Here is a 23,651-nt window from a genome sequence, read left to right on the forward strand (position 1 = left end):
TTTAACATCAAGTATGGGTAGATGCTATGGTGGAGGAATACAGTTCCATAATGGTCAATGATGTCTGGGAAGTGGTACCAAGGCCTCAGGACAGGTCAGTTGTAGGTTCGAGATGGCTCTACAAAGTCATGTATGTTGCAGATGGCAGTGTGGAAAAGTACAAAGCCAGGTTTGTGGCTAAGGGGTAGGCTCAGAAGGAAGGGATAGACTACGAAGAAACCTTCGCCCCAGTAGCCAGGTATACTTCTATTAGATCCGTGATATCCCTTGCAACACAGATGGGGTGGGAGATTCATCAGATGGATGTCAAGATGACGTTCTTGAATGGGGTGATAGAAGAAGAAGTATACATTGAACAACTAGAGGGCTTTGAGACACATGAGAATAAATCTCATGTATGCAGGTTGAAGAAAGCTTTGTATGGGCTTAAATAGGCACCTAGAGCATGGTATGGTCGAATTGATGGCTACTTGCAAAAGATGGGATTCGTCAAGAGTGATGCAAATCCTAATCTCTACTATCTTGTTGTAAAGACTGAGCCTCTAATCCTGGTGTTATATGTGGATGATCTTTTCCTGACAAACTCATCCAGGGTCATCAAAGATTTTGCAAGGAGAACCTAGCCACAAAATTCAACATGAAGGATTTGGGACGGATGCATTATTTCCTGGGATTGGAAGTTTGGCAGCAGAAGGGTGAAATTTTCCTTGGACAAGGGAGATACGCTACAGAGATTTTGAAAAGGTTTAGAATGCAGGACTGTACACCTATGGCTACTCCAATGATCACCAACTGGAAGAAGATTGATGCATCCAAAGATAAAGAAGTTGATCCCACCTTGTACAGGCAGCTCATAGGGTCCCTGATGTATCTGGTTAATACCAGGCCAGACATTTGTTACGCTGTCAACACCCTCAGTCAGTTCATGGTGGAACCAAAGAGGGCGCACTGGGCAACAGCCAAGCATGTTCTTAAATATATACAAGGAACAATTGAGCATGGACTAATGTACACCCAAGGCAATGACATCAGGCTGAGTGGGTTCACTGACGTAGATTGGACTGGAAGTTCAGTAGATCGGAAAAGTACCATTGGGTACTGTTTCAACATTGGATCAGGAATGATCTCCTGGTGTAGTAGGAAACATAAATCCGTGGCTTTGAGCTCAACTAAAGCTGAATATATGGCAGCTAGCATAGCTTCGTGCGAAGTCATATGGCTTAGGAAATTGCTTGTGAATCTATTCAGGAGAAAGATGGAAGCGACCAGTATTCTATGTGATAATCAGAGTTGCATCAAGCACTCTGAGAATCTAGTCTTTCATGACCTGTTGAAGCACATTGATATCAGGTGTCACTTCATCAGACACTGTGTCCAACGAGGGGCAATACAGTTGAGGTACACCCCAATAGGAGAATAGGTGGCAGACATACTCACCAAGGCTCTAGGAAGTACAAAGTTTGTTTATTTCAGGGAGAAGATGGGGATGGTGAAGAATCCGTTTCAGTAGCAGAAGCGGATAGTATACGGAGTTGCAGTGCAGCAGTTAGCAGTGGGAGTGCTATGGGTAGCATGATGCATCACATTTAGAGGGAGCTGCAGTACAAATGTAGCAGTGACAATTGCAGTGTCATGGGCAACAGTACAGGTTGCAGTAGCGCAGTAGGTGAGGTGCAGTAGGCCGAGCATTAACAACGTAGAGGACCGATGCCGTAGATCAGTGTGATGTTTCTATTGGGAAGTATTGCTAGAGCACATTCCTCGCTAAGAGGTAGTGTTGATTTTGGGTAACATCAGATGTGCTTTAGCTTCGAAATTTTGTGGAGGGGCTAGAACACATGAGATCTCCAAGACCCAGAAATCGTTTGGAGAAATTCCACCCAGATGAGGAGTTATTACAATAATTAATATATTTAATGAGTTCCTAAGTCTAAACTTACGAAAATGAAAATATTAATGAGTATTAATAAAGATATGGGTGAGAAACTTCTAAGAGACGAGGATCAAGTCTGTTTTAATCTTAGTCGTTGATTAGAGACTTAATCTCGGCCGTTGATTCATCAACAGGAAAAGTATAAGAAAAGACTTGAGAGTCATTTGGAGACACACCGGGCAAATACTTAGTAACCCGAGGGAAATCGATTCTCAAGGAGAAGGAGTTCGATTTCAGAGGGAGAGTTGCAGGGTGAAGGAAGAGGAGGGTTTCAGCATCAGTCAGAGACTGAGGAGGAGGTGACGCAGTGCCTCAGAGAGACAACACAGAGGGAGAGCTCTGAGAGACAACGCAGGTAGGGACGAGATCTCACGCAGATGACACAATCCTCATGCAGATGATGCAGGGGTGACGCAGTGAAGGATAAAGGGTTTCTGTGGTGTCATAATTTCTCCTAGCTGAGGAGGAAAATTATCTCAGGTGTTTTCTTGAAGGTTTCTCTATGTACTGCAAAAATATTCCTTGTAAAGAGATTGTTGTTGAAGAATAATAAATAAACCCTCATCTGCTGCATCGATTTTCCCGCATTGGGTTTTTTCCAGGGACAATTGTCCAAAAATAATTGTGTTGATGTGATTGATTCTTGTGCTTGTATATCATTGCTATTTTTCTCTATGCTATTATGTGATAACTGTAGTAGAATTTATTTTAATGTTTGCTGAAGGGTTTTGAAAACAACTTATTGTGAGAAATAAGTAGGAAAAGCAAATCAGGTACTGCAGTAGAATTTCGTGTCAGGAATTTTCATAGGACCTCCCTTAAGGCCCTTTGGGTTATAGTAGGGGCACTACTTGGAAAGCCATGATTGAGATAGCGTGTTCCATTCTCCCTATACCATACTTAACATTTTCCATACCACATTACAAGCCCAATATCCCATCTCCATTCTTTGTGTACAACTTGTCATTGGTTCTTGGGGATTTGGCACTCATAAGTTCACATACCTTGAGTAGGAATTAGAACTTTTGCCTTGGGAGGTTGATGCAACTAAAAGAAAAGCAAAAGCATATCATGGCCACAATGAAACAAAAGAAAGAGAATCAAAATGTGAAAGATGGTCAGGCCATAAATATTAGCACATGGGCAAATCCTAGCATGAGCTCTGCCTCCCTCGTATCGCCATCACCTGTTTCTTGAGCACATGATGCTCCATTACATAAAAAAAGAGCCCTTGCATGTCCCAACCCTGATGAGCGATAAAATGACTCATGTTAGAGGGGTAATAAAATTGCTATATCATACAAAGCAATCTCTAATTGTTGAGATATGAGCGATAATACAAGGAATAATCAAGAAGAAGTAAAAGGCGCACAAGAGGGGTGGGAAAATCAGGTTGAGATGGTAACTCATACATCCGCGAATGCTCCCTCCTCGCATCTATACACTCATGATGTGGACACCCCCAACAACTAGTCCCTTTGACCATGGAATCTTCTCCCCTCCATTACCACAATATTATACACTTACACCTATCAATTGAAGGGTGGAGTAGGGCAATGTTAGTTCCCCTTAGGAGCTGGAAGCGCCTAATATGGTTGACCATTAGCCACCTCTACCAAGGGAGAAAACACCTTTGCAAGGACTTGGTCCTAATTTTGGAAGGTGATCTTTGGTTGAAGTATTAATATTACCTTAACATTTATTTTTGGTTCAGTCGGATGCATTATTGATCTTAGTCTCTGATGAGTGGTTGCTTTCACTAGAATCCATGCTGTTCTTGTTAGGTGATTCTTGTTGCTGCACAAACTAGTAGGCCTTGTGAAGAGGCGAAAGCTAGAGTGCACAACAACACCTAGAACAGAGGCCCACTGTCACCACAACCTAAGTCCCCTACTCTTCTCGGATTTTCACCGATGGGAGGAGTCCCAGTAATGCTCACTAGTGATAGATGTATAACTATGATGGGTTTGAAGTGAGGCAAGGTAACTCATTCAATGGAAATGTTCAACAAAAGTGCAAGCTTTAGGAGAAGCTATTAAGACTTTCCACTAAAACCCCTTGGAAAAGAGCCTACACGAGACTTAAGGTTGAGGAATATAACGAGATATGAGCACATCCAAGGTCAAGGTAGATAAGAGAAACGAAAATGAGTGATTTACTTCAACAAGTACTAACGTAAATGCCTTCAACGAATCGCCAAGTTGAGGGATTAGCTTCTAGGGTTCCCTCTTGATGTGAAGGTTAGGGCATCAAATTTATGGAGATTCCATTGTGGGAATTCCTCCAAAACTTGAGGATCCCTAGAGGAGACACTAAGGAAGAATACTATCCAAACGAAATTCAAAATGTCCTCCTCCAAAGATTTTGCACCAAGCCCTAGGGGAGCCTCCTTATCCTTAAGGGGACGAGAAACAAAGGTGAAAAGAAAGATAATCTTTGAGTTTTGAATGATCACCAATGATTTAAGATCAATGCCTAACAATTGGGAGGCTATGGAGTTAAAGGATAATCTCAACATTTGGCAACTAGCTCTTTTAAGGAGACCTAATGGAGGTAGCTTCGCTACACCTTTAGATATTTACAGTTCGTTGACACTTGTTAGTGAAGTTTATGTTAGTTTTTATAGCATCAGATGGTTTTCTAGTCTCAAAGCTTATGGAGAGGCTAAAACACATGAGTTCTCCAAAACCCAGTAATCATTTTTGGAAATTCCACCTAGAGATAGCTCAATTAAATTAATTGACCATTATTTAATTTGTTTCCGAAGTCTAACTTAGGAAAACTGGTTAATTAATAATAATTAATTGAGAAAGGTGAGAATTCTCTAGAAACTCACACAAATCGACTTGGAGTGATCTCAACCAGCGATAAACTTAATCTTGGTCGTTGAGGACTCAACTGGAGATTATAAGAGGAGGTCAATGGGTAGATGGAGAAGACACACAAAGTAAGAGCCAATAGTGTGAGTTCCTTGGCAAGTCGAGCTATCTAGCTTCAAAGGTCAAGCAGAGGAAGAGAATTCGAGCCAGAAGGGATGTAGAGGGGCAAAGACAATGATTTTGGAGGAGGATTCCAGTTTTGAAGAGTCAGGAGAGGAGGACGAGTTATTTCTCTAGGAGGCTGCGCAGGGTTTGCGCAGAGCCTCAAAGAGGCAATTCGATTTAGTTGAGCCGGAGGTGGATTTAGTTGCTAGAGGCCAAGAAGATCTCCAGAAGGCTAGGAGGATCATTTCCAGAGAAACAAGAGACATAACGATTTGAGTAGCAGTAGTTCCGAGCTGAGCGTGTGACAGGTTGTGCAGAGGTGACCCAGAGCTTGCGAAAAGGGTTCAGAGAACTTACTTGGAGTTGTTAGGTTGTGCCGGGATTGCTTGGAGAGGAGGGTTAATTCCCTCAGTTGATTTTGCCAGTGTTTCTCTCAGATAGAAATGCCAGTTTGACGTCATTTTATTGTACTTAGGATTTCATTGTTGCATAATAATAAAAACCCTTAGTGGTTGCACCGATTTTCCGACATTGGGTTTTTCTGGGGACGTTTGTCCAAAAATAATTGTCATTTTATGTGTGTGCTAGCATTTCTCAGTTTCTAGCATTTTTATTTCCGTAGTGTATTTTTTATTTGTGAAGAATTGTAGTGTGAATTATTCATTGTTTGCCATAGCAAATAAACTGCTTAATAATTAACCAGTTAGAAGAATAATTGCCCAATAGCTGCATTTCAAGGAATTTTCACATGGTATTAGAGCACAGTTGACAAGCAGAAGGCTAAGAGTAGAAAGAGGAAACATTTCTCTGTTCAGAGGGAGCAACAGGATGAATTTTTTAGAGGCTGCGCAGTGCCTCGCTAGGCAATGCAAATAGCTAGACAGGGTTCAATTTTCTAGTAGCAGAAGGTAGGAAAGTTCAATTTTTCTGGGGAAGCGATTCTAGCAGGGAGAGGGAGTAACAATTTAGTATTTTCGTAGAGCAGACTTCTTCTTTGGGCACAGAGGGTTTGCAACAATTCACTAGGGTAGATTCAGTGCTGGGTGGAAGAGAAATTGCACACACAGAGGGAATTTCTCTGAGAGGATTTCTAGTTTTAGAAATCCAATATTTCCAGTAGCAGTAGGCAGATTTTCTCACTCTAGGAAGGAGTGTGAATAGTAGAGCTAGCAGTTGAGCAGGTGAAAGAGGGAAATTTCTGTCCTAGTTCAATTTTTGGAAGTGATGGCTTCAACAGGACTCCGAGATCAGGACAGATTAGAGGGTGCATCCAACTATTGTATTTGGAAGGCCAGGATGTCCTTCTTGCTGGTCGAGTATGGTCTGAAGACATACGCGGAGAGAGTTGTCGCAATACCTGCAGATGCAGACCAACTAGAAAATTGCAATAAGGAGATCGCGAAGGCAAAGTGATTGATTCTCAATGGCGTTCGAGATCATATAGTCTCACATGCTGCAGCCAAGAATATGACCAAAGAAATGTGTGATGCTATTTCCTCCCTATTTCAGAATCCTTTCCAACAGGGAAAGGTGTTTCTGAAGGAAAATTTGAGGAGTGTTCAAATGTAGAAGGGTGAAAGCGTCAACCCCTATCTCACAAGAATTTAGGATATCCAAGTTGAGCTTGCAGCCATAGGAGATTCACCTCAAGCTTTAGAACTTATGCATTTGGCCCTCAATAGTGTCACCGAGAATAGGAGACCTCTGCTCGGGGCATTCTAGGACGGGATCAGTTGCCTAAGTGGGATCGGATGTGGGCAAATCTCATACAAGAGGAGTTCTCACACAAGAGGAGATGAGATGAGCTTTAGTAAAGAGCTCCATCAACGACAATAGCAACAAAGGATTGAAGGGTGTGAAGGAGGAAGACAATGTGGCCCACCGAAAGGGAAACTAAAAGGTCCTAGTGAGGGACAAGGCTCGCAGGGAGAGAAGAAGAAGAAAAAATGATATATCCAAGATTAAGTGCTTCAGGTGTGGCGAGTTTGGCCACTATAGTACTCAGTGTCCTCAGAGGAAGAAGGACAAGAAGGAGAAGCAGGATCAGGCAACACCATCTGTAGAGATAGACCAGGAGTCCTCCAAATTGGAAGCACAATTTGCGTTGTATATAGCTATGCCTCTAGGAGAGACGTGGGGAGACATAAAGTTCTAGACTCCAAAGTTGCACAGAGTTGGGCAAGGTCCATCAAGGTAAGCATCGGACGATGTTTTCTCTTGGATCATTACCCTTGCTACAGGGGCCCACCATATTCAATAGAAGATGGATCAGTGTCAGCTAGTGTAGTCAGTTCCAGAGTGATAGTTGTAGACTGGTTGCAGTCAGATGATGAGGAGTGCAGAGTAGTGTTGATAGCATTGTAGGAGGCATAGTGCAGAGTCAGTAGCAACAAAAATTCATGACTGAGCCTCTTCATGCACGTTGGGTTGCTGCCAAGCACTTGTTGAGATATTTGCATTGGATTATTAATCTTGGTCTGAGATATACCTTCAGAGATGTGAGGTTGCATGGATATATTGATGTTGATTAGGCTGGAAATGCTATTGATAGGAAAAACACTTGAGGATCTTGTTTTAGTCTTGGATCTGCCATGATATCTTAGATGAGTAGGAAGTAGAAGTCTGTTGCCCTTAGTATTGTCGAGGTTGACTATATCGTGGCTAGCATGGCGAGCTGTGAGGCTATATGGTTGAGGAAGCTCTTTGGAGATCTGTTTGAGCAAGTTCTGGATACAATAGTGATATATTATGACAACAAGAGTAGGATCTGATTGGTAGAGAATCTCATGTTTCATGACAAGTCCAAGCACATTGAGATCAGGTATCACTACATTCGAGACATGGTGCAAAGAGGAGCAGTGAGACTCCATCACATTTTGACTGATGAGTAGATAACAAATATTCTTACCATGGCTTTGCTGAAAGGGAAGTTCTTGGCCTTTAGAGAGTAGCTTGAACTGATGGATGTAACTTGTGAAATTTTCTAACACGAAATTCTACTGCAGTAATTGATATATTTCTCCTACTTATTTTCCACAATAAGTTATTTACAAAACCCTTAAGTGAACATCAAAGTAAATTCTACTGCAGTTGTCACATAATAGCATAGAGAAAGAGAACAATGAAATACAAACACAAGAATCAATCACATCAACATAGTTAGTTTTGGAAAGTAGTCCTCGGAAAAACCCAATGCGGGAAAACCGGTGCAGCATATGAGGGTTTATTTATTATTCTTCAGCAACAATCTCTTTACAAGGAATGATTTGCAGAACATAGAGAAACCTCTGAGAAAACACTTGAGATAATTTTCCTCCACCCTTTGGAGAAATTTTGACACCCAAGAGACCCTCCAACCTCCACTGCGTCACCTCTGCGTCATCTCTGTGTGAGGATTGTGTCCCTTGTCGCGCTGCCTCTCTGAGTTGTCCCTTTGTGATGTCCCTCTGATGCACTGTGTCCCCTCCTCCTCGGTCTGCGACTGATGCTGATACCCTCCTCTTCCTTCACCTTGCAACTCTCCCTCTGAAATCAAACTCTTACTTCTTGAGAATCGATTTCCCTCGGGTTACTGAGTATTTGCCCGGTGTATCTCCAAATGACTCTCAAGTCTTCATTTATACTTTTCTTGTTGAGATATCAACGACCGTGATCTAATCTCTAATCAACGACTAAGATTAAATTAGACTTGATCTTCGTCTCTTAGAAGCTTCTCACCCATATTTTCATTAATACCCATTAATATTTTAATTTTCCTAAGTTTAGACTTAGGAACCCCATTAAAAATATTAATTATTTTAATAAAATACAATCCAGGTGGAATTTCACCAAACTATTTCTGGGTCTTGGAGATCTCATGTGTTCTAGCCCCTCCATAAAATTTCGGAGCTAGAGCACATCCGATGCTACCCAAAAATCAACACTCCCTCTTAGCGAGGAATGTGCTCTAGCAATACTTCCCAGTAGAAGTGTCACACTGATCCACGACATTGATCCTCTGCGCTGCTGATGCTCGGCCTGCTACCCCTCATCCATTGCGCTGCTACAATCTGTACCGCTGCCCATGCCACTGCCACTGCCATTGCTGCATTTGTACGATAGCTCCCTCTCAATATGTTGCATCATGCTGCCTATAGCACTGCCACTGCTAACTGCTGCATTGCAGCTCCCTCTTAAGAAATGCACTATCTGTTTCTGCTACTGAAACGAATTCTCAATCATTCCCATCTTCTCCTTGAAATAAACAAACTTTGTTCTTCCTAGAGCCTTGGTGAGAATGTCTGCCACCTGTTCTCTTGTTGGAGTGTACTATAACTACACTGCACCTCGCTGGACATAGTCTTTGATAAAGTGACACCTGCTGTCAATGTGCTTTGACCGATCATGAAAAACTGGATTCTCAGAGAGCTTGATGCAACTCTAATTATCACACAAAATGTTGGTCGATTCCATCCTTCTCCTGAATAGATTCACAAGCAACTTCCTAAGCCATATGGCTTCACACGATGCTGTGCTAGCTGCCATATATTCAGATTCAGCTGAGCTCAGAGCTATAGAATTCTGTTTCCTACTACACCAGGAGGTCATTCCTGCTCCAATGTTGAAACAATACCCAATGGTACTTTTTCGATCTACTCAACTTCCAGCCCAATCTGCATCAGTGAACCCACTCAGCCTGATATCATTGCCTCGGGTTTACATTAATTCATGTTCGACTGTTCCTCATATATATCTGAGAATGTGCTCGGCTGCTCCCTAGTGTGCCCTCTTTGGTTCCACCATGAACTGACTGAGGGTGTTGACAATGTAACAAATGTCTGGCCTGGTATTGACCAGATACATCAGGGACCCTATGAGCTGCTTGTACAAGGTGGGATCTACTTCTTTATCTTCAGACGCATCAATCTTCTTCCAGTTGGTAATCATTGGAGTAGCCATGGGTCTACAGTCTTGCATTCTGAACCTTTTTAAAATTTCTGTAGCGTATCTCCCTTGTCCAAGGAAAATTCCACCCTTCTGCTGCCAAACTTCCAACCCTAGAAAATAATGCATCCGTCCCAAATCCTTCATGTCAAATTCTGTAGCTAGGTTTTCCTTGCAATCTTTGATGAGCCTAGATGAACCTGTTAAGAAAAGGTCATCCACATATAACACTAGAATTAGAGGCTCATTCTCTATAATCAGATAGTAGAGGTTGGGATCTGCACCACTCTTGATGAATCCCATCTTCTACAAGTAACCATCAATTCGACCGTACCATGCTCTAGACGTTTGTTTAAGCCCGTACAAGGCTTTCTTTGACCTACATACACGAGTTTTCTTCTCATGTTTGTCAAAACCCTCTGGTTGTTCAATATATACTTCTTCTTCTATCACCCTGTTCAAGAACGCCATCTTAACATCCATCTGGTGAATCTCCCACCCCTTAGCCACAAACCTGGCTTTGTACTTTTCCACACTGCCATCTGCAGCGTATTTGACTTTGTAGAGCCATCTCGAACCTACAACTGACCTGTCCTGAGGCCTTGGTACCACTTCCCAGATATCATTGACCATTATGGAACTGTATTCCTCCACCATAACATCTACCCATACTTGATGTTGAATGGCCTTCTAAAAACTAGAGGGTTCTCCAACCTGAGTCACCAAGTTTGAGACTAGTCGAGTAACAATTCAGACTTGGGTCAAATCTGGATACAATGATCAACAAATCATGTCACAGTCTTTATACAAGAATGGCAATTCGCTGTGCCAACATGGACCGACCCCCAATAAAATCATTATCAACATCTTGCCACAATTCGCTGTGCCAACATGGATCGACCCGCAATAAAATCATTATCAGCATCTTGCCACGAACTTGACAAGACTTGTCCTTGATTATTCGACTAAGGGCTAACAATTTTTTTGGAGTCAATCACAATGAATCACAGCCCTTTTGCTAAGGTAATGTGCTTCGATCCCTAGTTAGGCGATGTCTCTTGGTTCACGGTCTCGGCCTGCAAAACTCTGTCTTTGGAGAATTTTGGCCCAAAGAGTGAAAGACACAGTCTAGCAAAGAGGATATGGGCTCATTCGTCCAACAGAGAGCACTCGAACCACTTCAACAACGATCTTTACCCTTTTGATGGCTCCATCTCTTTAATTCTCGATTCAACTTAGCAATTCAAATAAAATTCCACTCCAGTGGTTGTGGTATGCTTCAGAATTCCTTGGCCTCTCCAATTTGTTTAGTTGCATTGCCAATTACAACTAGACACGACCTTTAGAATGGCGGTCTGACCCCAACAAATAGTGCTCTTCTGCGTATCACCCTTACTGCAAAATTGGCAAATTGATCCACAAGTCAGTCAGAAGTCGGTCAGAGAAATGCGGCCCTCACATAGTCACAAAATTTGCACTGCGATGGCCACAAAATAATTTCGACCCCTTTTTACTAAATTGGCTTTTCACGACACCTTACCTTGGCCAAAATTTGCTCACGCCCTTTCAAAATTAATTTGGCAGCTCTTAAAATTTTTAATACTTCACACTTTAGAACCTTTGGTCAAATGATTCAACAATTTGAAATAAAGATTGTTGAATACTTAATAAATTTGTGACGATATCACATGGCTTATAGGAAAATTTCCAGTAATTCGATCACGATCTTTCTTCGAGATTGGTCTGCAACAAACCCCCTGGTTGGCAGGAACACCAACTCTGATACCACTGTAATATCCTAAACGAGATATTTGGCTAATTTTGCAGAAATCCAACTCAACCAAATTTTTTCCATAAAATCACCATTCAATGAACAGAAGATTGCCATGTAAAATGTAACAAAAGAGTGCATGCAATTCCATAATAAGATGAACATAAATAATCCCAACTTTACTTATAATAGAAACTGGGGTTTACATGCTGATACAATAAAATAGTTGAGATGGAAAACTAGCCTCAAAAATCTGCTCCAATTTTGTGCTGGCCCTCCAAAACTGAACTGAAATGTCACTGCTGAGCTCTCCTGTGAATTCTGGATGAATTCACCAAGGGGAGATGGGTACTTGCCCAATTTCACTGAATCACCCGAGGGTTTTCGTCCTGGGGCTACCAATGAAGTAAAGAACCGGGTTCTTAACCTCTCATACAATAAGAAATATCAAATCCAAGATGTCCTCTAATGGCCTCCTCTTTTTATAGATCTGATGGACCCTGTAGAAGCTCCTATTTTATTATTATTTTAATCATTGAGCACATTTTCCCTCAATTAAAATATCTTTTTAATGTGGAAAATGGTAAATTGGCCACCGTGCCTCCTTAGGCCACTGAGAATCACATCTAACCATCCCATCTTGTAGATCTTCTTGTTCCGATTCCAACGAGCTATTAAACTAAGGTGTTCTGTCAAGTATTCCTCTCGGAATGCCCTCTTAACCATAATTAATTGAGTTAGGCACAATAATAACCCTGTTTTACAGAAATGATAAAAAATGCAATGGAACGAGAAGCAAGCTGTGCGGAATCAATCCTAATGATGGAATATGGCAAGTGAACTCCTCTAGACCCCATAAAACATCTCCAAAAGCCCCTGAGCCCACTGATGAAGTAAACCTGCCCCTGTGCCATGTGACCTGTCTGCCTCCAACTTTGAAAGTCCATCCTAACCATGCCATAAGGAACACCATAAAAAGGAGCATCACATTAGGTTGATTTTGGTCCTCTCGAAAAGAGGAATTCAATGCCATAACTATCTCCATCAAATGAGCTGTCCAAAGTGGAATTTGGCCCTAGTTGCCAATTTTAACAATAGTTACGTAGATGGTCCATGATCAATAGTCAAAGCATGGTGAAGTATCTTCAAGTAAAAAAGAAGGCTTCAATTTCTTTTCCTTAGTGCAATGGCCTCATGAAAACTCCATCGAAGGGTTGGAATCATCATAACAGCTCTAAAAATCATGTCCAAAAATGACTCAAAGCCTCCAAATCATGTACCAAAGGAAGGCCCATGGCTATAACTTGGGTCAAAGAACTCCATGAAGCAGGGGAGATGCTTGTACAAGTCAAAATTTTGGTCTTAAAACCATTTCTTTGACCTAAAGCCATTGTTTATTGTCTGATCTGCAAAAGCAATCAAGGTTCGGCCTATTTTAAGATGAGAACATGAAGGCGTAGGCTTTGGCCAGGGATGCAAGAGATCCTCATGAGAGTTCAGTTATCAATGGCATCATAGTATAGGGGAGCTTGCGTACATTTATGAATCATGACTGACGTGCTTAGAGTCCTTTTCTATAGTGTAAAGCTCAACCAACCAGATGGCTATTCAAGATGCTTTGATACAATAATTCAAAAGCAAATTATGACAAATATCTTAGAAGGTATATTACATTCCCTTGCCCTGGTTATCTTTCTTTACATTAGAGGGAGAGGACAAGGAAATTGTCTCAACTTGCTAGAGACCAAGGACAAAGATAGGTCAATATCTGAATAGATTTCAACATGTTGAGGACAGCTCTGCAAAGACATAGCCCGTAAGTCAGGGCACTTGAACCAAGTTAGCTTCATGGTTAGTTGTGTCAGAGAATTATTCGGAAGTTGGTTATGAACATAGCTTTTCTATTTGATAAGATCTCCCTGCACTGACTATGTTTAATTAACCTTGGATGTAAAAATTATAGTTGGAGAATGACTGTCCAGGTTCAAGTGAAATGAGTAGTAGCTAATGGTTGGCATTTTTGATGATGAGCTCTCTGTACCGGACTAGGAGGTATCATGCTGTTCTAGGAATTAGAGAGCCCCCATGTAAAATGAAATAAATTATTATTGAAGTTAGCCGAAGTTACCACACAATTTCTTTGAGAAAAGATCTCAATCTTCAGCTGGTCTGCTATAAGGACAGAAAAAGGATTTATTGTTTGCAACTTCAAACAAGTATATCAAGTTTTTACTGGTAAAAGTAAAATATGTTTCAACAGGAAATATGAGCTTCAGAATTTTACTTAATTTTGTGGCTTATACATCGCTTTATTCTTTATATCTGAAAAATAATTTTCACAACTCTTTTGGTGGGTGCAAATCCTATCTTATAGCTAGGATCTGAGTATATGTTTGGAATAAAATAGACGATTAGAAAAATCTATCACGTGGTACTCATATTTGAATTGTTTAATTGCAGTATGTATGGGAGCAAGAGGATTTCAATATCATTGATAGAACAACAAAAATTAGTCTACATTTTTATCTCAATAAAAATCAGCGCAGTCTTCGGCATGCTTTTACTTATCACTGGTGTCTGTGAGTTTCTTTGCTCATCATTCATGATATGATTTTTATTCTAAGGTTGGTTTGGTTTAATTTTTTTCTATTTTGAGCTGGTGAGGGTCAGGGGTTGAATACCATTCTGCAGTCTTCAATGCTTACATTGTCTCCGTGTGGGTCTGGTGATGAGTGCATAAGTCTTAGGAAAGCTGTAAAGGCCTGTTAGTTCTTCACCTTTGCCTGCCTCGAAGAAAGGGGAATCACTGCCTTTGACTTAGTGTAGATTTTTATAAAGTTTCTGTGATGGATGTCTCCATGTAGGAATTCCATTTCTAAATGAAGAATATTACTGAAATGTAACCATAATTTAAGAATATGTCAGTTGCTTGTTTATTTTTTTTCATATCTAATGTGTTTACATCATATTCTTGTTAATTTATTAGCATTTGGCAGATTGGGTTTTTTATATATCATTGTCTAGGACTTAAAGCGTAAATATTTTCTTTTTTAAAACTGGAGCATGCAGTGAATCGAAGAGCTATTGTTTAAAGAAAATGAACAAACACATTATGTTAATAAATTATATATGTAAAACTTAGCATTCTAGACGTCTAAATAGCAAACAACTGTATGTGATAATAGAATCTTCATCTCCCAAGCAATTATATATTTACTTCCAACCTTGTGATAATTTTGTAATTTAATTCCTAGCATTATATATCAGCAGTGTCCTGTAAACCATGTCAACCATAATATAGTCCTTTACCATCCTTGACAGCAAAAAAATTTGAGGACTCTACTAGATAAGGTAGTACCATACCCAAATGAATAGTGTATCAAGAAAGAATAGTCTAGCACTGGCCTTTTGCCAAGCAGTGACCTTGCAGTTTGCTGTGTTACTGAACCATGTGGTTGCCTTTTCAAATGTAACTGCAAGAAGTATTTGATAAAACAATGTGAATGAGTGGTGACATGGTTTCAGGATGAACTGAAGTGGCAGCATTCAGATGCTAATGTACTCTGTCATGGTAATATCTATGTGTTCCTAATGGCATATGGAGGTGGTGTACATTGCTTTAAATAGGCATATCAAAGTCTTTTCTTATACATGAATATGTAGATCTGACCAACCAGTCCCATAGGAGGGTAGATTATGTTGGAATTTCCACATATAGGACAAAGACAGAGGAGCACTTTACATTCAGATACCCCTGCTACTACGAGATATACAGTTGATTCTATTGCCTGTTCAAGAAGTCTCATAACTCCCTCTCCATATTTTTCCAGTATCCCAGTTGTTGACATTATACTTGGGAGAGGCACATAGGCTCAAAGTTCACATACTCCTCCCCCACTCAACTGGACTCAACTCAGAGGATTACATCTTTCTTTCTGGTGCTCCGAATGGGTAGGGGCTCCAAGAATTAGGTAGTACACAACACCATTCTAGCCCTCATATCTGTCAGACTTGAGGAGGCAGCCCAACCCTCAGTAGTGAGATCCATGTGAAGTTTATGAGGTTTCCAGATGGTTCACACCAAACAAACAGGTGTCTCCCCTCTACCAACACTTACCACTGGGATGCCTTTTCTAGATAGAGACACATCCCCCAGACCAAATTTGGGTCATCCAACCATTTTTCTAAATAAAGATTCTTTCCTTTGTTGTTAAATGTTATGAGAGTTTCCTTTTCAACATTGTTACCCTACCAAAAGTGGTTGACCCCATAGGAGAAATTTTTTCTTGCACAGTTCACATCAATCCGGCTAGCTGACAACATGCCATTTCATCTTCACCACTTGCATCAGCCATATGACTTCTCACCCATCCGGCAAGAGCATATGAATGAAGGTGGGCCTCTGATCAAAAGACACTTTATTCATTTTGCGATCGAGTGCTTATGCTTGCTTGTATTTGTGCTTTGGGCATAGATTATGTGGTGATTTGGAAGAAAGAGGGGTTTTGGTTGTGATCTTGTTCTCTCACTTTAAATGGGGGGTTAATCTTCGATCCTAGTCAAATGGGACCTGTCCTAATGGCCCAACGGGTATATGAGGGGCACTACTCGGGAAGCCTTGGTTTGTTGAAGTTTCTAAGTCTACCAGTTAGAAACCCTCCATGCACTTTATTGATTTATTCCTACCTACTTGTTCCATTACTTAACAAGTTATTTACAATCTAAATACTGAAAATAAACACTAGTGCATGCTCAGCATATTACAGATCATCAACTAAAGGAAACAAAAACAAGCACACAAAATGACACTGTTATTTTTGGACCAATGTCCCTGGAAAAACCTAATGCGGGAAAACTGGTGCAACTATCTGAGGGTTTTCTTATTAAGAAACTCTTTTCTGAGTACACTGGGTGCCAAATTGGTTAACCTGACAGAGATAAAAAATCTGGCAGCAATACTTCTCTTCAGAAACAGGTATTCGGAAAGCCTGCTCCACGAAACCCCTCTCCAGCACAATCAGAAGCTTAGCATCAACCCTGCTGGCCTTTGCGTCAGCTTGAAACCCTCTGCGTTAGCCTACTGAGGCTCTGCGCAACCTCTCTGGCTCTCTGCGTCACTCCTGCAGCCTCTACGTGGATGACACAAGCCCTTCTGGCTCTGCGCAGCCTCTGCTGCCTCTGCGTGGCTCCCTCTGGCTCTGTGTCAGCCTCTCTCTGCTTCTGCACTGGTCTCTCGGCATTATCCCTACCTCGCTGCATCGTACTCACTGCCGCTCGCTGCAACTGATCACTGATTCTATCTCTCTTAGCAAACCCCGCTTTAGAGAATAGAATGACTGATCACTCTGGTGTAATCTCCAAGTGACCCTCAAGCCCCCTCTTATACTTTTTTCGTTGACATATCAACGACTGAGATTAAGTCCCTAATCAATGGCTAAGATTAGATGTAGCTTGATCCATGTCTTTTGGACCATTCTAACACAGTTTTATATTAATCCACATTAATATTTTAATTTCCCTAAGTTTAGACTTAGGGACTCCATTAAAAATATTAATTATTTTAATATTTCTCAATCTATTTAGAATCTGCCCTAACCCTTTCTGGGTATTGGAGATCTCATGTGCCCCAACCTCTCCACTAAATTTCGTGGCTAGAGCACATCTGATGCTACCCCAAATCAACATGGTTGAGATACTGTGTTCCATCTATCCCTATTCCATACTTGCCACTTTCCATCTTACATTACAAGCTCTTATTCCACCTTCATTCTTCGGGTTCAACTGACTATTGGTTCTCCGGGATTTGACAACCATACATCCACATACCTTGTTAGGGCCTGAAACTTTGCATTGGGAGGTTGATGCAACTAAAAGAAAAGGAAAAAGCATATAATGGCTACAAGCAAAACAAAGGAAAGAATATAAAATGCAAAAGATAGCTGGGACATACACATTAGCACATGGGCAAAATCCTAGCATGAACGCTACCCCACCCATTATGGCCATCACTCGATTCCTAAGCACCATATTGCTCCTATACATCATGAAAGGTACCCTTGCCTGTCCCAACCCTGATAGGAAATGAGTTTCCTTGTCATTAAGGGGTAATACAACTGTTATGCATCATACAAAACAAGCTGTAAACCTTTGAGCTATGAGCAGTAATACAAAGAAAAATGAAGAAAAAGTAAAAGGCACATGAGGGGTGGAAAAAGAAAGGCCAGGTTGGTAATTCATGCATCCACGATTGCTCCCTCTGCACATCTAGACACTCAGGATGTGGATCCCTATCACACTGGCCCTTTTGACCAAGGCACTTGGCCATGAAGTCTTCTCCCCTTTGTTACCATCATTGTTCACACAACACCTATTGTTTGAAGGGTGGACTAAGGAAATGTTACTTCCCCTTGGGGGCTAGAGACACTTAATAGGGTTGTCCTTTAGCCACTCCTACCTAGGGAAAAAACACCATTGCGAGCTGAAGATCAAATTTGGAAGGGAAGCCTTGTTTGAAGTGTCACAAAGCGTTTTACTTTCAAGCTTAGTTCACTTATATGAAAAAATGGTTATTGTACTTGATGACTAGTTGCTTGCACTAGACTTTATGTTGTGATTGTCAGGTAGTTCCACAACCATGACCTGAGCACCTCACCCATAGGTACTAAAGCCTCTAGAGAAGCATATTAGCACCCACGGGTAAAGCGTTGAGAGCCATGGGACTCCAAGCAACAACAGAGCATCATACACACCCTTGGGCACCTCTAGCACCCATAATGTTTTGGCACTTTTCCCTACATTTGATGACTTTTTGGGATGATGCACCTGAACCCACCAGGCCCCTAGTCGGCTTACCACTTTGAGAGGGATGGCAACTGATCTAGGGTCCAGAGAAGGATGGTCTCACCCTTTAAGACATGGGACAACTAGCACCACCTTGGAAGCCCTCAAATTTGGAGCAAAGATTGACACTATGGCCATTTGGAGACCCATGAGACCACATTCTGACCCCCAAGGTGAAATTTGGGCCCCACAGAGAAATTTGACAAAAATGTGAAGGCCAATCATCACATCATGATTTTAGAAGGCTTCTACACCTTGCCTGACACCAAGAAACTGTTAGCTTTTGGATATCGTAGCAACAAATAGGTGTTCTAGTCTCAAATTGTGTCTAAGAGGCTAAGGAACACGAGATCTCCGAAACCGATAAAATGTTTCGCAAGAAAAGACTTGGATATGCCTTAATTAAATTAATTAGCCAATAATTATAAAGTTCCCAAGTCTAACTTAGGAAAATTGGTTAAAATAGGGAATTAATTAAGGAAGTTCGATTTTTCTCTAGAGGCTTTTGTTGATGAAGTGAAATTGACCTTAGCCATTAGTTGAGATGTAATCATTGTTAGATTTTGATGGATATGGTAGCATCGGATAGATGTTCTAGTATTTAAGGTGTCAGAGGAGCTAAGGGACACAAGATCTCCAAAACCTAGAAAATGTTTCGAGAGAAAACACTTAGAAACTTCTCAATTAAATTAATTGATCAATAATTAAAAAGATCTTAAGTCTAACTTAGGAAAATTGATTATTAATGGGTATTAATTGAGGAAATCAATTTTTCTCTAAAGACTTCTGGAAAAGTGACTTTACGGAGTCTAAAATGATCTCAGCCATCGATCATGATTAGATCTTGGCTGTTGATGCTCCAATGAGAGATTACAAGAGCAGGTCGAAGGGATTGGAGAAAACACATAAAGTGAACAAGGTAGTTTAAATTACCTAGTTTGCAATATTTAGCAGAGTGTAGTTCGAGCCAAGGGAGAGATAGTAATAGGGGTTTGCAGCAATGAGAATTTCCAAATAAATTCTCAAGACGTTTTCCAGTGATCCAGAGTCAGGACTGTTGGAAATACTGGAGGGGGGGGTGAATCAGTATTCCTTAGCAATTAGCACTTTTAAATATTTTCAGAGCATTAGTTAATCTTCAATTATTATTAATGTTTATGCAGTAATAACAGTAAATAAAAGAACACAATAGGCACAAGAATTTTAGGTCGAAAACCCCCTCCGGGTAAAAAACCACCGAACTCTTTTCTAATAAATTCTTTAATCTTCAGCCGCAATTGAAATGAAAGCAACAATTTCCTAGAATTATAGAAAAAACATTTTTCTCCAACTCCCACTAGAAGGACGCCCCAATGCCTTGGTTTCTTCAGTAATCCACTGAATGGATGCCCCAACGCCCTGGTTTCTTCAGTAATCAACTGAATGGATGCTCGAACATCCTAGCGAGCCACAACTCGCCCTAACACCACCCTACCACCCTAAAGTGTTCACAGGCCCCAACCCATAGGCGACTTCATACACTTGCCTAGCACCTCCCAGCCACCCTATAATGACTGAAATAAGACAAGACTGTGGATTCCCAAACTAGGGACAACAATCCACGATACAATAAGATGTACAATGATTTTCGTGTTCTTGATCAAATACCCAATCACTCTATGACCTGCAACCCAACCATGACATCATCGCAACAGTGACTCCTATACCTCCCAACACTGCCTCTTCGACTCTAGGTAGGATGACTCTTTCACAAATGACTCTTTTACAATCTTTACAATGATGAGTCTTTTACAAATGACTCTTTTACAACTTTACAATGATGACTCTTGGCCTTAACAATACTTCACAATATCTGGATGGTTGTCATGTCTTCAAGAATGTCCCGCTGCATTGCTTCCTTTGATTTGATACTTCTGCTCTTGAATTCTTGCTTGATGTTGTACTTGTATCTTCTTCTACTTGCATGCAAAATTTGCCCAACGAAACCAATCCCAAAACAAAATGAAATACCCTTCAACTTACCTTTGCTTGCAAAACACATGTAAGTGCATAATAATGAATAAATACAAATTAAAATTACAATGCGTACCTGAAGTGTGCTTGTCACTTTTGTTGTTGACTTGTTGCAGCAGTAGATAAAGACTCCCACTCTTGATATTGGCTTGGACTTTATACAAGACTATATCCAAAATTGACCTAAAGATATATACAATAAAAACTGATGACATACCCTAGACTTGTGATGGACCAAGTTCTAAGTACGGAGACCATTCTATCAACTATGACCAGACAAGAAACATGAACTTACAACATCATATAGATTTAGCAAACTTGGTGGAACATCAAGAATATGTAGCATCAAATGTGTAGTGTCATGAATAGGACATCCGAAATGTGGTATCAAAACTAACTGTGACATATAGAGACATAGAGATATAACCGAGACCTTGTATATACTTACGTTGTCCTGCAAAAACATATGTCAGAGATGATACTCAAAATTCAAATGTAAACACTAATCATACATACCTTGCTGTAGGAGACTTACCCTTCACTGTTGATGTGTGGTCCTTACTGTAGTGATCCTTGAATGCATGCTTTTTCTTGCCTTCTAGGAGCTCGATATTGAATCTGTTGTATCTATGTAATTTTGGATCTCCAGGGTCTGAAATTTCATCCCGTGGTAGCCCTCTGAGTCCTCTTTCCAACCCCATAGGCCTGATCAAGATTGGATTCTTCAAAAAAGAGTTATGTCCAATCTCCCACGATGACCTAATTATAGACTGGTTAAGTAGAACAAAATTGTACGAAGTACCATGTGTCACTATTGTGACCATCGGCCATGAAAACGATACCCAACAAACTACAGTTCGTCCTCTTTCTGACATCTGTCACTATTTACGAAATTTGAATACAATGTTCAGAGAGAAAGTTATGATGATTTTCCCAACGTCACCTATTTGACATGGAATTCAGGAGCTTGCAAAAATCCTAACTTCCTCAGATCATATGTTCGAAAATATATCGAACCAAGATCTGAAATTTGATCATGAGGTTCATCAAGATTTCGGCTCAAATGGGTTTTAATTTTAGCTTCTGAAGCTTCACAGAAAAAAGTTATAGCGAAAATGCCACGATGACTTGTTTAAAGCCACAAAATCCCTGTCAGAGGAGGATATGAGGGTCACTGTTTATATGGATGTCTTGAGTTGAGAGGGTCCTCAACAAGTGAATGTTGGAGGGATTTTACGAGAAAAAAAATTATTGACCATTCAATGACCACAACCAATTATGAGTGCCATGCCACAACCCCATAGGGTTTTAGCCCACTAACTGGGGTTACTAAGTTAAAACACGTATATCTCTCAAACTGTGAAGAATTACATGGTGTGCTATATATCAATGGAAACATCTCGATGAGTAGAATCCATTTAGAAGATCCTTGACTCAGAATAGAGTAAGTTGTCAAGTCAAAATGCCCATGCAAGATCGGGGTAGCCCCTGGTGCTGCTTGGGTTGACATCAATGACAACCACTGATTAACAAGGACTAGAGGCCAAATTATCTAGTAGAGGAGGCTGTATTCTGTAGTGCAAGTTGCTTAGATTGCCAGTGCGAGTTGCCAGAACGAGGATCAATTCAATTGCTAGTGCCCAAATCTATTCGCGGGAGGCGAAGTGAATTGTTTCCAGAGGCAGGACGACTTGACTGGAGGAGGTTCCAGGACAGAACGAAATTCCCAGAGGTTGCAGTGTATTGATCTAGAGATGATCTGAGGTTGTCATTGATGTCAACCCAAGCAGCACCAACGATGACCTTGAACTTCCATGGCACATTGGGCATCATCATTCATGGTTTCTCGTCTCATAACCATTATAGGAATACTCTACTCAAAAATATCTTTCTATCGATATATATCTCTCCTCGTAATTCCTCACGGTTTGTAAGTTATTCAAGATTGAAGTTAGTAACCCCAATTAGTGGGCTAAAACCCCATGGGGTTGTGGCATGGAATTTATCATTGATTTTGGCCATTGAATAGTCAATAATTAATAATTTTTTTAATCTCCTAAAGTCCCTCTAACATTCTCTATAGAAGCCCCTCTCAACTCTATAAAAAGAAATCTCATATATCCTCCAAAAATAGTGATCGTGGAATTTTCGCTATAACTTTATTTCTGCGAAGTCTTAGATGCTGAAATTAAAACCCATTTGAGCTGAAATCCTGATGAATGTCGTGACCAAATTTCAGATCTTGGTTCGCTATATTTTCGGAGATATGATCTATGGAAGTTAGGGTTTTTGCAGGCTCCCGAATTTCATCTCAAAGAGGTGACCTTGGGAAAATCGTCATAACTCTCTCTGAGAAGCGGATTGGAATTCTGTAAAAAGTGGTGGATAGTGCACGGATTTTAGTTTTTTGTGTATCAATTTCAGAGCCGAAGGAGGAAACAGTGACACGTGGCACGCCATACAAGTTCGCTCTACTGAACTAGTCCATAATTAGGTCATTGTGAGAGATTGGGCATAACTTTGCCTTGAAGAATCCAAATCGGGTCAGACTCGTGGCATTGGAAAGAAGACTCAGAGGGCTACTACAGGACCGAAGATCACATATTGGGGATTTGAAATCACAGAGATACATCAGATTCAATATCGTGCTCCTAGAAGGCAAGAAAAAAACTAGATCAAGTGTTGTTAAGGGCTGCAAAGGACCAGACTTTCTAGGGCAGCAAAGAGCAAGGTGCAGCAAAGGTAAGCTCCAGGTATGTATCTTTTGTATATGCATTTTCATCTCTTAATTGCATTAGGTTCTTTGTATTCTAATTTGTTGTTTTTGTTTAGCACTGACATATGCTCTGCAGGATGAGGTAAGTTTTGCTATTATCATGTCATGGGTATTTCCTTGAAGACTTTTTGCAGGTATTATATATTCATCAAGAGAAGACTCAATGCATAATCTAATGTTCTGAAGAGTGGGAAAGGGTAGTGTTGTCGCGCGGATTGGCACGACAACGCTCAGACCGGGGGCTGTCACTCCGATCCCCGATCCCTCCGTTTAAGCCTGTCTCCCGCGGCTAAGGGGGGTAGTCCCTATGAGATGATGAGACCAACTGTCGACCAGTTGGTCGGGAGACACGAGACACGAGCAAGATAAGCACTAAAGTGATTTGATTAATTGAGCAGACCAGTGCCTTAA

General features: G+C 40.8%; 1 protein-coding gene across 2 annotated transcripts in view; it reads left to right on the plus strand.

Moving 5' to 3' along the window:
- The window catches only part of LOC149218235 (S-adenosyl-L-methionine-dependent methyltransferases superfamily protein), a 176,345-nt gene that overhangs the window by 82,732 nt on the left and 69,962 nt on the right, over positions 1 to 23,651 (plus strand). The window contains exon 4 of one of the 2 annotated variants that reach the window (XM_089383856.1): positions 14,072 to 14,235. In XM_089383856.1, the coding sequence (XP_089239982.1) occupies positions 14,072 to 14,194 (123 nt within the window). In that variant the 3' untranslated portion in view covers positions 14,195 to 14,235. The remainder of the gene's footprint in view (positions 1 to 14,071; positions 14,236 to 23,651) is intronic. The other variant, XM_089383855.1, reaches the window with a different exon arrangement.

Source organism: Pinus tabuliformis, chromosome Q (assembly GCF_031772625.1).
Source record: "Pinus tabuliformis cultivar Carrire ecotype Pingquan chromosome Q, CPIR1, whole genome shotgun sequence".
Classification (NCBI taxonomy): Eukaryota; Viridiplantae; Streptophyta; class Pinopsida; order Pinales; family Pinaceae; genus Pinus; species Pinus tabuliformis.